Here is a 16,445-nt window from a genome sequence, read left to right on the forward strand (position 1 = left end):
CCAGCAAAGTCTACACTGGTAGAAAGTCGATGCTGCAGGGATCTAATGGAAGAGAAGTTTGATCAAGTAAGCGTTTGGTCTTCAACTTGTCTACCAACATTTTACCACTTCTTGTAGAGCAGTTGTCCTCTGTGTCCTTACTTAGCAGGCAATACTGCTTAGTATTGAATTGAGGCGTCAAAACTCATTAATTATATGTATCCTGGCTTTGTTGCTGTCTCTCTTGGAGCAAGTCATTTATTTTCTTTGGAAGCAGTCTTAATTATCCATCTTTCTGATGGACTCTGAAGCCAAATGTCAGTAGAATGCCTTAAAGCATCCAGGTAATAAATGCTTGTGCATTACTGCCAATGGCCATCCTTCAAAGCCCAATCTATTTCCTTTCAGGTGTGCCAGTGGGTTCTCAAGTGCAGAACCAGCAAAAATTCTTTGATCCAGATGACGGTTCTCAATCTGCTACCACGGTTGGCAGCTTTCCGTCCTTCAGCATTCACAGGTGACAAGACAGATGGTTGGATGTTAGAAGTGTTGCTGAAATTGGGCTGGAAGTTGTCCAGCTCTCTTTGGTCCAGATGAGCTTGTGCAGGCAATGCAGCAGTACAAACATGGTGCTTGTAAGATGAGCAAGTTCCTTTGTGGGAGGACAATCTTTTTTTGTCCTTTTCTGAAGAAGTGTGACTTGATATCTGATGCCAAAGTGTGGCTCTAATGAAAATGGATTGAAAACTAATTGTCTGAATTGTGTGATCGTAAGAGATATCACCTCCTTTTTGTTTTCTTTGTCAGTATATCAGACTTAAGGTTGAACTCTGCTCTCTTACTCCTACTCAATGTATTCCAAATATTATCAGCAGAGTTGTCTTCCTTTTTCTCTGTTGCATGTGCCAGGAACTATCAAGTAAAAATGGGAACTACCTGCTGGCTTTAAAACAGTTCAATTGATTTATTAAGTAAGCTCAGGAGAGTATGAGAGTTGGAGGCAAGTCAACAAGCTGCTCTAAGTGGGTTGGAACAACTGTGTGTTATTATTCCAATTTTTCCAATCAATCCCTATGAAAACAAGGTGCTTGGATCTTATTTGTGTATAGAAGCTGTTGCAATGTTTTTTTCTCATAGCTCTTTTATTTTGGTGATTTTTTTTTTTTTTTTTTAATAAAGCCTTCTGGGCTTTGAAAATTTTATTATGTGGTGCCATGTGTTTGCCACTGCTCATGTCAGCAATTTTTATATGGCTGTGTCTGTTCCCTAGATTTATACCTGTAAAGGTTTAGTTGCAAATGTGATGCAATTGTGTAAACCTAAATAAGTTCCAGTATCTGTATTGCTCTCTCTTTTGGGCAGCTGATCAGTACCTTCCAGACACCATGAATCATGTTCTTAGCTGTGTGAAGAAGGAGAAGGAACGAACAGCAGCTTTCCAGGCCTTGGGTTTGCTTTCTGTGGCTGTGAGGTCTGAGTTTCAAGCCTACCTGCCAAAAGTCCTTGAAATCATAAAAGCAGCTCTGCCACCAAAGGACTTTGCCCACAAGTGAGTATGTGAAGGTTAGAGGAAGAAACTGAAACACCTGTTCTTTGTATAATTTTTGTGATGTGGGATCAAATTATTGTATTAAAATCAGAGGTATTTTTGTAAAACTGATAACACAGAGGTGGGATGAGGAGAGATGTTTGAAAAATAGCAGCTCCTCTTAATTAACTTTTATGTGGTCCCTTTCCAGGAGGCAGAAGTCTGTGCAGGTTGATGCCACAGTCTTTACCTGCATTAGTATGCTGGCACGAGCCATGGGACCCAGTATCCAGCAGGACATCAAAGAGCTTTTGGAACCTATGCTGGCTGTGGGCCTGAGGTATGTACAAGGTATTTTTCTGTTAGCCACTGGATGGCATTGTTGGCCATACAGAATGAGACCTTGAAAGTCTTCAGATTGAGAAGGAAGATCACTGCTTTTAAATGATCTTTCAGAAGATCAGTAGAGCTCTTTCAGAAGAATAATATATTTTAAGCATTAATGAGTTTGTTGAATTACTTAAGTGCTTTGGTCTCTGTGTAAAGAAATCTTTTTGTAGAACAACTAGTGAATTCAAAAGCAATCTCTTTACTTTCCACTACTCAAACCCATTTGGAAACAGCATGCAAAAATTTGGAAAGCCCCTAAAGGCCAGCAGGTTTCTGCCATATCAAATTGGTAGGGGAGGACAATTGAAGGGCTAAATATTTGCTCCTAGCTTCTTTCACCTTTGGAGCTGACAGTTCCTATTGGAAATTTCCTAGCTCATGAAGCTGTTAGTATGGGAGGGTATTGAGGTAGCACAGAGCTGTTTAGATTAGATTAATGTTGCCATCTAGAATAAATTTAGTTGCCTTTGTGTCTAAAAAGCACAAGTATAAGGAATCACTTAAACTTGTAACCATACTCTAGCAATAGTGCCTAATGTGGGAACGTGTGCTGCAGTCCTGGCAGTTTGCTCACCAAGTTCATACTTGGTCATCTCATGTGCCTGAGTTCAGACAAGGACCCCTGTGCTCTGCTGGCAGGTGTTGCTGTGATGTGTGAACACCCACAATTATCTTCTGATGGGCAAATGCATAAACAAAAAGGTGAAATATGGACCTCGTTGTTTCTTTTCTAATGACTATCTGCCTGCTTCTTGCCCTCAGCCCTGCTCTAACAGCTGTGCTGTATGACTTGAGTCGTCAGATCCCCCAGCTAAAGAAGGATATCCAGGATGGGCTGCTGAAAATGCTGTCCCTTGTTCTAATGCACAAACCTCTGCGACATCCAGGCATGCCAAAGGGCCTTGCCCACCAGCTTGCCTCCCCTAGCCTCACCAACATCCCAGAGGCCAGCGATGTGGGTAGCATCACCCTTGCCCTTCGTACACTGGGTAGCTTTGAGTTTGAAGGTAAGATGAAATAAGGAATCAGGGGGCCAAAGGGTATGGAATATAAACACTACTGCATTGGAGTAGAGTACAAGTAGTACTTTGTTTAAACTCATATTCCCTAGTAAGACCAGTAATTGAGGTGTAAGCCTGTGTTAAACTCCCCATCTTCTTCTTTCTAGGCCATTCTCTGACTCAGTTTGTTCGGCACTGTGCAGACCACTTTCTCAACAGTGAACACAAGGAGATCCGGATGGAAGCAGCCCGCACTTGCTCTCGATTGCTCACGCCTTCCATCCACCTGATCAGTGGTCATGCCCATGTGGTCAGTCAGACGGCAGTGCAGGTTGTGGCTGATGTTCTCAGCAAACTGCTTGTGGTTGGAATAACTGACCCAGGTTAGTGTGGGGTTCAGAGAAAAGGGTTCTCCTACCACATGTTGATTTTAGCTCATGAGCAGGTGACGATATTATGTTTGGGGCAGAATTTGAACGTATTTGCCTCTAACTTAAGCTGTTATTCTTTATAAATTAAAATTATAAATTAAATATTAATTTCTCTTCCCAGATCTTGATTTTTGAAATATTAATAAAACACTAGTGCAAAATGCTCAAACTGTGCCCTTGGTAATCCTTTGAGCTAGGTGGAGTTCCGAGGCTTCTTTTGCTGTTGTTCTGTGTTATGGCCTTCAGCTTTGTAGTTTTGGAAGGGATTGGTCCCTTCTGTTGAATCTTCCTACTTGATTTTTTTGTTCCTTCAGTTGCAATATGGTAACCCGAGATGAGTTCATTTTCTGCACGCTGCCTCCAAACGTTCCACTTGTAGGTGCAAGAGGTTGGCATTGTACTGATCTGAGTATTGGGGCACTACTGAGTAGCACTGAATCTGTTGAGCTGACTACTCTGTTTCTCATGTGTAAGACACTGATGTAGTGTCATGCTGGGGAAGCTCTCCGCATTTCCCTGAGGTTGTGAAGAATTTTTGAGGCCAGTTTGTGAATAAGGACAATGATAAGAAGAGGAGTTTACGGCATTTAAAGATAAACAAATGTGTTTTTGCAGACCCTGATATCCGTTTCTGTGTGTTGGCTTCTCTGGATGAGCGATTTGATGCTCACCTTGCCCAGGCAGAAAATTTGCAAGCTCTTTTTGTGGCCCTGAATGATCAAGTATTTGAAATCCGAGAGCTGGCCATCTGTACTGTGGGTCGCCTGAGCAGCATGAACCCTGCTTTTGTCATGCCTTTTCTGCGCAAGATGTTAATCCAGGTAATGAAGAGGGATGCCTGCACTGAAAATAGAGTACTTGATATTGAGATTAAGATGGTGTTAAAGAACTGAGCTATCTAGCTGTAGTGAATGTGTGGAAAATTGGAGGAACAAATCTCCCCGATGGAAAATATTTATTACCCAACTTAGTAGGTTTCAAGAAGTCTTTTTAGTGATAGATGTTTGCACTGAAAGTCTAAAGATGTATTAGAAAGGAAAGGATAGCTGTCATTATTTCGGCCCACATTCATGCTGGAGTGCTTTCCATCTGTATTGAGGAAGAATGTTCTGTGCTTCTTTTAGGTGGATGGATGGCACCACTTCATAAACGTAGATGGTTTTGCAGCCGTTTATTCAGTTTTATGCTAATTAACTTTAGCTTCATTTAGACATAAATGACTGAATGGAGTGTAAATGTAGAACACACTTTACAAGTGCTGAGATTGCTTTTTCTTCTGTTGTTATTGGACAGGAGAGGAGGAAATACAAAGAATTTTTGCCTACCTTTATTTTCCCTGTTCTCATGCTTCCATTGTCTTTTCTGCAGATTCTAACAGAGCTGGAACACAGTGGTGTTGGCAGGATTAAAGAGCAAAGTGCCAGGATGTTGGGTCACCTGGTTTCTAACGCTCCACGCCTCATTCGTCCGTATATGGAGCCTATTCTTAAGGTAGAGTCTCTGTACATTTCCTGGTGACTTTGGAGTGAGATGATACAGCAAGTGGATATATGATTGTCAGGAGCTGCAGTCCGTTTGCTTCCTCATAGCAGGAAAAAAATCAGATTGGTGCAGATGTTACCCACACTAATGCACGTATGCGACAGTGTAGCCTAACTTGATTCTGGATTTGCATAAAGTTTGTGAAACAAAAGTTTCTTTTACTGTTAAAATGCTCACTGTGATGCAAGTTGAGCCCCTATGGAATCAATTTCAGGTGTAAACAAAAGGAAAGATAATTTTGAGTATTGTATGTACAGCAAAGAGTCTTCTGAACACATTCTAATTTGTTCCTCTGTCACCCACCAGGCACTAATTGTGAAACTGAAAGATCCCGATCCAGATCCAAATCCAGGGGTGATTAACAATGTCCTAGCTACCATAGGGGAGCTTGCACAGGTAAGGAAGGATACTGCAGGTACCTCTTTGATATGCTTGTCAGTTGTTAAGCTTTTGGCAAAGCTAGATGAAGGACTGATTTTTGTCTTTGAATAGGTCAGTGGACTGGAGATGAGGAAGTGGGTGGATGAGCTCTTCATTATAATTATGGACATGCTACAGGACTCCTCCCTGCTTGCTAAAAGACAGGTAAGTGTTTGAAAACTGCACTAAACTTGCCATCTGCTGTGACCAAATCTGTAACAAAATATCCATGTGTCCCATCATAGCTGCTGAAATGAACTTTTAAATCACTCAAGTTTCTCTTGTGGGGTGTACGGTCATATTTGTGGCATGCAGGTCAGGGATTGCAGTGCCTGTCTGTTATGACATAGTACAAAATTGTGAAAGGAAAAGAAGAAATAAAAAAAAGGAAGCAGTTTTTATTGGAAGGCTTGGACTTTCTGAATTGAATGTCTGTTTGAATTGTATCTCTGAGTGAGGGCAGTTATGGCAGTCAGAGTCTAACGAAGGGTTGATTATCACCTTCTTTACTATTGCTTGTTAAAAAATGCTCTTTCAAGAGGCTTTCAAACCATGGACTGTGGTTTGCAGTGTGGTCCTAAAATGCTCAAAGAAGCTTTGCAGAAGTCAAATGACTAATGAATGAAGGGACATAACAAATTCCCTGGTCAAAACTAATCTTCTCTGGGTTTGATCTTTGCAGGTGGCTCTTTGGACACTGGGACAGCTTGTGGCAAGCACTGGTTATGTGGTGGAACCATACAGGAAGTACCCAACTTTGCTGGAGGTACTTCTGAACTTCTTGAAGACTGAGCAGAACCAGGGTACCCGTAGAGAGGTATGAACATGAAACTATCACACAACCATTTCTAAAAGTTTTTTGGGAAGAGAGAGCTGTCAACTAAATGTGTCTGCATAGATTTGGGGATTGGGGAACACGAGGCAGGGAGGGAGGTGAAAGATCATTGCTGTGGCTGATAGAAATACAATAAGCAGAATTACGAGGGTGAATGTGTTCAGTCAGTGAAATGGCTTCCAGCCATTGAATGGAAAGCATTGATGTTTTTTCCAGGCAGTCACTTTAGTTCCAGATCTTCTTTCTTTATTCCTCGGGATCTTCCCAAGCATGTGGATTCATGTGTTGACTTTTTGATTTGGTGATGAAGTTCTGATGAATATTCTTTTTCTTTCTGTTTTATCAGGCTATTCGTGTGCTAGGGTTGCTGGGTGCTTTGGACCCTTACAAACACAAAGTTAACATTGGCATGATTGATCAGTCACGAGATGCTTCAGCCGTCAGCCTCTCAGAGTCCAAATCCAGCCAGGATTCTTGTAAGCATCTGAATTTCTTTCAAGTGAATAGTTTTATAATCTACAAAGAGGTCTTGATTTTTTTATTATTATTATTTTTTGTTGGTTTTGTTTTGTTGTTACGAGTTTGTCTCCTCTTCTTAACAAATTATGAGTGTACGTGTTTTCATCTAATCCTTGGGTGCTCCTGAGTGCACCCAATACTAGAGTGCTTCAAGACCATTTAATATGTAGCTTGTGACACTACCTTCTTTCTCCTAGCCGACTACAGTACCAGTGAGATGTTGGTGAACATGGGAAACCTCCCTTTGGATGAGTTCTATCCAGCTGTCTCCATGGTGGCACTGATGAGAATTTTCCGAGACCAATCCTTGTCCCAACACCACACTATGGTAGTTCAGGCCATCACCTTTATTTTCAAATCTCTTGGGCTGAAGTGTGTGCAGTTCCTGCCTCAGGTCATGCCAACGTTCCTTAATGTAATACGGGTTTGTGATGGTGCCATCCGAGAGGTGAGTGTACAAAGGACCACTCCTTCCTTCCTGTTCCACTGCCTTAAAATAGCAATCCATTTTTTAAAAGAGAATGTGACTGGCTTTGGGCATTGCTGTGCTATGTGTTGCTGCCAAGCATGCTGCAGAAGTGAGGTTCAGCTCTGCTTCTTCTCTCCTGTGAGCATTTGGTAGACTGTCCGGTGGAAACAATTTTTCTACTTCTTATTGAAACAGCTACTTCTGAGCATAATCCTTAGAAGGCCAATATTTGATTCTGTTTTTTTATCGAGCTGGTCTTGTTCAGGAAAACAGCCTGTGCAGCTTCCAGAGCTTTCAGTGATCTCTGCATTAATGTACTGTTGCAAACAGTATTGTTAAATAATAGAGGTAGAAATTAAATTTCTGATGCAACCATGTACTTTAGCTCATCTGTGAGAAGGAAAATTCAATTTGCTACAGTCTGCTAACATTCAGAACAGTGTGGGTGGTGATTCCCCAGCAGCACTTTCTCTTCCTTCCCACTTAAGTTACAGTTTTAGAAGGAAATGAGAATTTTGTGAAGAGAATAACGGGCTTAAGGTTCACCTAACCAGAGATGGCTGCTGTTTGCCAAGCCTTTTCCTCAGGCAGCTGAAATCTCTGGGGTGGGAAGGGCAGTTTGTACTAGTTATTGGTACTGTGTTTTATAGGTGGGATGGGTGCTCCCTTAGCAGAATCCCAACCCTGCTATAGAACCACTGTTTTCTCCCAGACTGAACTACTACTCAGATTGGAAGGAAAGCATCTCACACGCCTGGGTTGGCCGAACTTCTAGACCTGACTGATCTAACTTGCTTGAAAGCTATGCAGTTGTGCACTCTCTGTTTAAAAATTTTCAGGTAAAAGAAGATGGTGAAAGTGTACTGGGGAGAAGAGCTGAGGTGGGTACACGTGACACTAAAGTCTAAAGGAGGCAGGTCCTTGTCCTATATGTAAGAATCCTCTCACAACTCCAAAATAAGGCACAGTACAGGAGCTCAGGGTTAATTTTTGGTAAATGTAGGTGCATTGCTTTCACTAAAGTAGCTGATGTTATTTTGTACTTAGTTTTCACAAAAATTTGTTATCTCTTTTTCTGAGCTCCACTTTTGTATTTTGTCACTATAGTCTTCAAATACTGCATGAGGAAATCAAATTTAATATATGATAACTTACATTTTTCTGGAGAGCAAAAGATTGTATACATCTATTTTGTGGACAAAGTGATTTAACCCACGTTTTTTCATACCAATCTTAAAAGTAAATTCATTGTCATGAGTGAGTGCATAAGAGTGTATTGGGGCAAAAGGAATTGCAAAACTGTCGTAGTTTATATGACATAGTCATATGACATAGTCCATATAACAAATAAAATTGTCGGTCAAAATTCTTTTATGATACAATCAACCATCTGTCAAAAACCTGTGATGTTTCTGTCAAGGACCAAACTCTCTTCCCCAGTAACTTTTCACCAATATATCTTGGTGGGGATGGGAAAGAGTACAGAAAGAGTATCTTAAAATGTGTGCCAGTGTGATTTACAGGCAGGGGGAAAAGATTAGGGGCTACATTTTTGGAAGCATCCTTCAAACCTAAATTACAAACCTCTGTAGTTGAGGTGTTTGTGCTTGCAAGTCTGTTCTGACACTAAATTTGCTGACACATAAACCCCTATCGGTATGCTTGACTCTCTGAGGTTTTGAGCTGATAAAATTTTTGATGCAAATTGCTGGGGCGGGAGGTGTGGAAACAAACAGAAAAACCCAGAACACCCCCCCCCACACACACACTCACAAAAACGCAAACCACTGAGCCAAAGCTGCCAAGAATCTAGCCCCAGATTTTGAGCATATAGGAGCTATGCATGCTATTTGTTTGGTAAATGAGCTTGCAATTGGCCTGTGAAACGCCATTTACCCAGTATTGCTTTGATGTTTGAAGAAGCTACATTGATCACTACACATTTTTTCCTTCCAGTTCCTGTTCCAGCAGCTAGGGATGTTGGTGTCCTTTGTGAGAAGTCATATTCGACCCTATATGGATGAAATTGTCACCCTGATGAGAGTGAGTACAGTCTTTAAGCCAGCTTTTTACTGTCAGGCAAGGTGGATAGTGTTTCTGTCATTATCAAATATATCAATTACTTCATAAACTTATATAAAGTGCAGAATGCCATGTATTTGAAGTAATAATTTTATTTTGAGATAACATGTATTTGAAACAATAATACACATTATTACTAGTAACTGCAATAAGAGCAGCTCCTAGATTCTGCTAGTGCCTGAGGTTTTTTGTGCACTTGAGTTTTGTGCACTTATTACTTCCAGAAACATAGTTTTAGCAAGAGGTGTTTGGAGTTCATAAATAGGTGGCATTTCATTTCATTTTCACTTACTGTTTGCAAACCCTTAGGATTACAAAAAATCAATTGCCTAGAGGTTGTTTTTAACAGCTGTAAATATACCGAGGGCACAGAGTGTTTTAAAAACAGACCAGAACTGCCAATTCATATTAGTCTATAAGGGAAGTGTAGTCCTTCCCTGCAATCTTGAATTTATCTAGAGACGGTCTCCTACAATTTGCTTTTCTTGTAACTGGCACAGCTCAGTTGAACGGTCTAATTTTTTTCCTTTTTGTTTTTTTCTTTTGTAGGACTTCTGGGTCATGAACAACTCCATACAGAGCACAATTATCCTACTTATTGAGCAAATTGTGGTAGCTCTAGGAGGCGAATTCAAACTTTATTTGCCTCAGCTCATTCCTCACATGCTACGGGTCTTCATGCATGACAATAGTCAGGGTCGCATTGTCTCTGTCAAGGTGAGTGGGAAGCTGCAGCAGCTGGGTTGATTTGGGTATTGCCGAGGCAGGTGTAATGCTCCAACAGGACTTTTGCTGCTTGTGTGTTGCAAGCAAATGGGATAGGTACAGTTCAGCAGTGGCTTGGTGTGGAATGATGCAGACAGTACTTTTGTTTAAAGTGCGGGATTGAAGCAACTTTTCACTGGATACTGACTTATTTTAAATGCATCTCTTTTGTGACTTTGAATCACATTGGGTGATTTTTCCCTCCAGCTTTTGAATGCGATCCAGCTCTTTGGAGCTAACTTGGATGACTACCTTCATTTGTTACTACCTCCCATTGTAAAACTATTTGATGCCCCAGATGTCCCAGTGGTGGCTCGCAAGTAAGCATTGGTGGCTTCTTTTGCCTGTGATATCCAAGTTCTGCAATGGCTGCCCTAGCCACATGTAGAATGAAATACAGCTCAGTTCCTTTTGTGGGTTTTCTCTGTGTTAAATCATTATGAAAGGTTAGTTTTGGTTGGGGATCACAGCACTGTTATTAACTTTTTTGGGTACAGTCTGTTACTTTCTGGTTCTCACCTTCCAGTATTTTGGTCACTGCAGCTTGCAAGCTGTCATGCAAGTACTAGCTGCATTAACAAAGCTCTGGTGACATGTTTTCCTTGTTACTGTTGGTGCCTAGGAGGACTGAGCATGAATCACTTATGTATTTTTACATCTGGTTTCTCCTGCCTTATATCGTGAGACATAAGTCCTCCTTTCTTTCTGCTCTGACTTTAGAGCTGCTCTAGAAACAGTGGACCGCTTGACAGAGTCCTTGGATTTCACTGATTATGCTTCACGGATTATTCATCCCATCGTGCGAACACTAGATCAGAGCCCTGAGCTACGAACAACTGCAATGGACACCCTCTCCTCTCTGGTATTCCAGCTGGGAAAGAAGGTAATATTCTTCTTAGGCTTGAAAACTCATAGAAGGAGGAACTGGCCCAAAGATCAAGGCTTTAAAGTTGAATATTTGTAATGAGCTCATTCTGGATTTTAAAGAAAACAGATTTTTCATCTCTTAGTTGTTTCTGGAATTGGGAGTTACTGAAATCAAACTTTCAGAATTGGTTTCTTATAACATCAATGAAAAAAAGGTGGAATTTTACTGCTTTTGGTCAGACTGAGTAACTAGCTTTTGATGCATTCCCCTGTACAGTATCAGATTTTTATCCCGATGGTGAACAAAGTTCTGGTGCGACACAGAATTAACCATCAACGATATGATGTTCTTATCTGCAGAATTGTAAAGGTGAGTTAACAATTACATAGCTTTTTGCATAAGGGCACTTTGGGGATGTTTTCATGTTGAACCAGATGTAGCTGAAAACTTCACTTTGAGTTAATCATAAAATGAAGCATGGTTGTTGCTGTATTTGTGTGTTAAGGAGACTTTGAGATTGCATCGAGGAAAATTATTGTCAATTGGTATCAATTATTTCCTATAGAAAAAGTCACTGCAAGTTCTAGGTAAGAACTTAAACTTGTAGCCAGTGTCATTACCTTTTTCTCAGTAGTTCTTAAACGTGGATTTACCCTTTTTTTCCACAGTTTCAGGACTTAAGGAGACGTTGCTATCTTAGTATTTTCTGTAATATGTCCCACATTTCAAAAACTCAGTAACTGCTTTGGAATTTGATTAGTGTGGAACAAGTAGCACAGTGAGTCAAATATGAAAGAGTGCTTGTTTTAAGGTGTATTATTTTGGATTTTAATACTAGGAGCCATGATTTCTTAACAGTTACCTTGAATAGAAAAGGGATATCATTCGAGTTCTCTGGTTTATAAGGTGTAATCGTTATAATGAAACACAGTTGTTTGCTTTATGGATTTCGAGATTGGATAGTGCTTTGACTTTATCATCCATTTGGCTTTTGTATGTGTGGGTGTGATCTTCATTGTAAGCCATTTATTGTAGGGCTATACTCTTGCTGATGAAGAAGAGGATCCCCTGATTTATCAGCACCGAATGTTGAGAAGCAACCAGGGAGAAACTTTGGCTAGTGGTCCTGTGGAAACAGGTCCCATGAAGAAATTACATGTTAGCACCATCAACCTGCAGAAGGTAAGACTGGAGCACTGCACAGCATGAGTTTGCTGAAGTCAGGAGCTGTCATATCACATCTAAAGAGTTTGTCCAGTGCATCTAAACTACATTTATTTACATCTCTTTTCTGTTGCCAGCTTTGTACAAAACTGAGGGCAAAGTAGTGTCTGAGACTGTCTTTAAAATTAGAAGGTACTAAGCAACTTTAAAGATAGAAGCAGCTGAATTATCAGACTATTAATGGCTGTGAAGTAATCTTGACGCTTTCTTGTTATGTGAAGGATGAACAAAACTTCCTAGATCACAAGGAATCTGTAGCTTCTAGAGACATCTATCCCAGAGCCTCTGCCTTTTTTCATCAGCCACTTCTGTTATATCTCAGTGCTATATTCTTTTGAAGCCAGTATAGAACTTAACAGCTAAACACTGGTTAATTTGAACAGTTAGTGCATGTATCAGTCAATTCAGTAGCAGGATGGATTGGTTTGAAAATGCTGGACTTAAAAATGTAATTCTAAACTCATTAAGTATTTTTAAGCTGATGTTTCAACAGTGGCTTGAGCACTTGATGCATTTTCGTAAGGAAAGAATTATTCATGTTAAATACTTGGCCTTTCATGACAGGAATACATTTAGGGAAGATTTCTTAGAAATGAGACTGAAGTACTGCAAATTATTCGCTAAAGGGAGTGGATTTCTGGGAATTGAAAAGGGAAACTCAGCAATGTGATTTGGAGCTGTAAAGAAGTAATGCTGCCTGCTGATGGATTTCTGCTTTTGGATAGTGCTTCCTTTGGTAGTTGAATTGTCTTGCTTTTTACTGCAGGCCTGGGGAGCAGCAAGAAGAGTTTCCAAAGATGACTGGTTGGAGTGGTTAAGAAGACTGAGTTTGGAGCTACTGAAAGATTCCTCCTCACCATCCTTGCGCTCATGCTGGGCCCTGGCTCAGGCATACAATCCCATGGCTCGGTAGAGTAATTCTGGGGGTTTTGGGATCACTTAAAATTGCAGATGCAAGCCAGATATTATAGGAAAAAAGGAAGTTACTTAAAAGCTCTTAGGTTCCATAAATAGAGATAATTCCTGCTTTGGGACAAATCAAATAGCTGGCAACTTGATTTCATTTCCACCCTTCCCAATTGGCTGCTCCATGATGTGCACAAAATCTTTCAGTGGAATTCTGTATATTAGTCTAGGAATAACATAAGACACATAAAAGTGAAGTTGGAAAAACAGCAGACTATGAAATAGTTTCAAGGTTCTACTGTGGGTGAACAAAAATGCCTTTGAGTGCAATAAGCTACAGTGCTTTATTTCTTCTGCAACCCACATGTCTGGAGAAACTTGTGAGTTTCTGTAAGCAGTTGCCTGTTTATCTCTTCTTGATGATATACACTTGTCATCTCAGAGCATATGAATCTGACTGCTGCTGTTAGAGAAGTGTTCATTCCTGGTTTAATTCTGTCTTAAATGTGAATTTTATAATTTATGAAATAGAAAGGCAAACAGCATGCTGAAAAGCCAGCAGTTCCTAGGTAGGCAGAGGTAATGCTAGCATCTTCTGCGTATACACCATGTATCTCAAACCCATCCCACAATATTTCTCCACAGTACTAGCAGTGACAAGGGCTGTCACTGTCTCTGTTCTTCATCGCCTTTCCTCCTTCTCAAGCTTTACCACTAACACAAACTCCAGCTATTGCAGTCCTCTAGTAAGCACAGAAAATACAAGCGTTGCAGCATGTGTGTCCAGAGAAATGTACAATGATCTTTTTCACTACATTCATTTGTGATCCAAGACAGGCTAGGCCTGGTTCTTCCTAGTGGAAAAGAAGAGCATCCTTGCCGCTATGAAGAGTTTGTTCTAGCTTAAAATACTTGCTAGCATACAATAGGACAATATTTCTACTATTGTAGTATCTCATCCTATTATATATTTTTAAAATGCAGATTTTGGTAAGTATTGGGTACAGAAGTTAGCTTTATAGAAGCTAATCACTATTTATTGCAGGTAGACATAAATGCATTTTGTAGCACACTTCCTCTGAATAAGAAGGCAAGTTCGCTGTCATATAGACTTTCTCATGAATAATGAATCCCCACCTCTCACTCTTTTGTTTTCCTCCTCAGAGATCTCTTCAATGCTGCTTTCGTTTCATGCTGGTCTGAACTGAATGAAGACCAGCAGGATGAGCTGATCCGAAGCATTGAATTGGCCCTGACTTCTCAGGACATTGCAGAAGTCACTCAGACACTGCTGAACTTAGCGGAATTCATGGAACACAGTGACAAGGTAGAGATGCTGTTTGGCAACTCTTTTCTAATGTGGGCTAGCTAGCTGATGTCTAGTCTATGGAAAGAGTATGAAGAGTTCATGTATACTGTCTTCTTTTTATACTCATCCTGTTTTTGATGTATGTGCTTCTACACAGGGTCCACTGCCTTTGAGAGATGATAATGGCATTGTTCTCCTGGGGGAAAGAGCTGCAAAATGTCGAGCATATGCCAAGGCCCTTCACTACAAGGAGCTGGAATTTCAAAAAGGTCCCACCCCGGCCATTCTAGAGTCTCTCATCAGGTAGGACCACTAATGATGAGACTTCTGCTGTTGTATCAGTACCCAATTTAGGATACCATTAGGATGAATCTAGGCAATTCTTAGGATTTCACTCTCTGCCACAAGACGTTGTTGTAGGCTAGTAAGCCTACAAGTAAGCTAGTTAGTAAACTGGCTCACAGATGTGCACTCTGCTGAGTTTTGCCCTTCTATTATGTGGTTAAAATTATGGTAGAAGCTGTGGGAAGTTATGCAGGAAAAAGTGGAGTCTTCTGATTTCCACTTCTCACCCTTTAAGTTCAGTATAGGATGTCATGGAGTGGCTGTAAGCTAGATAGGAGATTTCTGCATCTACGTATAAATAAGCCAGAAAAGCTGAAGTTCTTAATTAAAATTGCTCATCAAATTCTGCTCACCTAGCTTAGTTAGGTCTCATTCCTCTTATGTCAAATAGAAGAAATTATAACAAGAGTGTATTTTTTCCTGAGCTTTGTCAACAAGAATGATGTTAGCCTGAAATACCTGTACAGGATTTGGTACTAAACTACATGTTTTAAAACATGAATCTCATTTTCATATCACAGAAATGTTAACTCTACCATTTAAGATGGACAAATTGATTTTGGTTGAGCAAGAACTTAGCTTTGTCTGTATGTGCTGAATTTTTCAGCCCACCTAGTTCCTTGGCGTTGTGCTTTCTTGTTTTTTCCACTCTTTTATTTTATCCTTTGTCCTCTCTTGTTTTTCTGACAAAAAGATAGAATTTGGTGTGTTCCCTTTCCTGGCTTCAGTTGCTTGTGCAGTTGTTTCTTTGTGTATCAAGAAGAAAGTTAAGGAGCAAAGACTTGAAGTAAAGCAGGATTAAAAATGAAAGACAATTTATTAGAAATGAAAAAGTTTAGAAAACTTTAAAAATCCATTTTACAGACCACAGTTAAAATGTTTCCAACTATAGTTCCACACAGTTGAAATATACAGTATGAATAGTCAAACATATGTAAGGCAATTCCCGAGACACCTTTATCTCCCATTTCACACAAGACTGAACACTTTAAATTAGATTCAAACTCTTTAAGGAGAATAAAAATAGATATATTAACTATAACTGTCTTTTCCAACATATTCAAACAACAGTATGGCTACAGAAGGAATCTCTTTCTTTAACTGTTATTTTTAACACTGTGTTATGTAAGGGAGAAACATACTGTTTTTTAACATAATATCTCTAGGTAACTTGTAATTGGGGTAGTTTTCAGAATAGATTTTAATATTCCTCAGCGTGGTATGCTAGCAAACATTCTCTTACATTTGAATAACTTTTGGCACTTATGGATTCTCTGGTGTGTACTAGTGTTTTGCTCATGGGTACAGTGGTTTTAAGTGTTGGAGTTGAGTTTTTTTGGCTGGGTGCCTGGGTCTGGATCTTTTTGCTAACCTGCTCTTTTCTCTTAGTCTTACTGACATATAGCACACATGTTCTAACCTAAACATAATTTGGTGGCCTCCCAGAAAATTGCTTTCTAGTTTATCAACCTCTAGGTGATCTGTGGATAGGACTAAACATTACAGAGCATATGTGACAAATCCTTTCTCCTGGGTTACTATCTGCTGGGCGCAGCCCTTTATGGGGATTTATTTGAGGCAGCAGCAGGAGGTGGCAGTAAAACTTCAGGAGAGAACCTGGACAATACTAATTAATCCAAAATTTTTAAGCTTACTTTTTCCTCTGTGGGAATGTAAGCCACTTACTGTACACTAAAGGAAGGTGTATCAGGGACACTGATTGCTCTGGTTTGAAAGGAGTATGTCATTTTTGTGATGCGAGTCCCTCTTGGAGTTACTCAGCAATGCTTACTCCTAGACGCTGAAGGAAAGGCAACAAGGAGGCTTTCTTT

The 16,445-nt window shown here is 40.1% G+C and overlaps 1 protein-coding gene across 1 annotated transcript in view; it reads left to right on the forward strand.

Annotated features, from left to right (window-relative positions):
• The window catches only part of MTOR (mechanistic target of rapamycin kinase), a 61,245-nt gene continuing 44,800 nt past the window's right edge, over positions 1-16,445 (forward strand). Inside the window, exons 1-23 of the mRNA XM_082493629.1 lie at positions 1-66; positions 388-496; positions 1,342-1,528; positions 1,719-1,847; positions 2,660-2,904; positions 3,066-3,281; positions 3,945-4,150; positions 4,698-4,820; positions 5,178-5,267; positions 5,364-5,456; positions 5,974-6,108; positions 6,473-6,602; positions 6,843-7,093; positions 7,954-7,995; positions 9,071-9,157; positions 9,746-9,913; positions 10,169-10,281; positions 10,682-10,844; positions 11,106-11,198; positions 11,865-12,011; positions 12,820-12,962; positions 14,124-14,286; positions 14,426-14,571. Of these exons, the coding sequence (XP_082349755.1) occupies positions 46-66; positions 388-496; positions 1,342-1,528; positions 1,719-1,847; positions 2,660-2,904; positions 3,066-3,281; positions 3,945-4,150; positions 4,698-4,820; positions 5,178-5,267; positions 5,364-5,456; positions 5,974-6,108; positions 6,473-6,602; positions 6,843-7,093; positions 7,954-7,995; positions 9,071-9,157; positions 9,746-9,913; positions 10,169-10,281; positions 10,682-10,844; positions 11,106-11,198; positions 11,865-12,011; positions 12,820-12,962; positions 14,124-14,286; positions 14,426-14,571 (3,200 nt within the window). The 5' untranslated portion in view covers positions 1-45. The remainder of the gene's footprint in view (positions 67-387; positions 497-1,341; positions 1,529-1,718; positions 1,848-2,659; positions 2,905-3,065; positions 3,282-3,944; positions 4,151-4,697; positions 4,821-5,177; positions 5,268-5,363; positions 5,457-5,973; positions 6,109-6,472; positions 6,603-6,842; positions 7,094-7,953; positions 7,996-9,070; positions 9,158-9,745; positions 9,914-10,168; positions 10,282-10,681; positions 10,845-11,105; positions 11,199-11,864; positions 12,012-12,819; positions 12,963-14,123; positions 14,287-14,425; positions 14,572-16,445) is intronic.

The sequence above is a fragment of the Vanellus vanellus genome (assembly GCF_965231255.1).
Source record: "Vanellus vanellus genome assembly, chromosome: 20".
In the NCBI taxonomy this organism is placed as follows: domain Eukaryota; kingdom Metazoa; phylum Chordata; class Aves; order Charadriiformes; family Charadriidae; genus Vanellus; species Vanellus vanellus.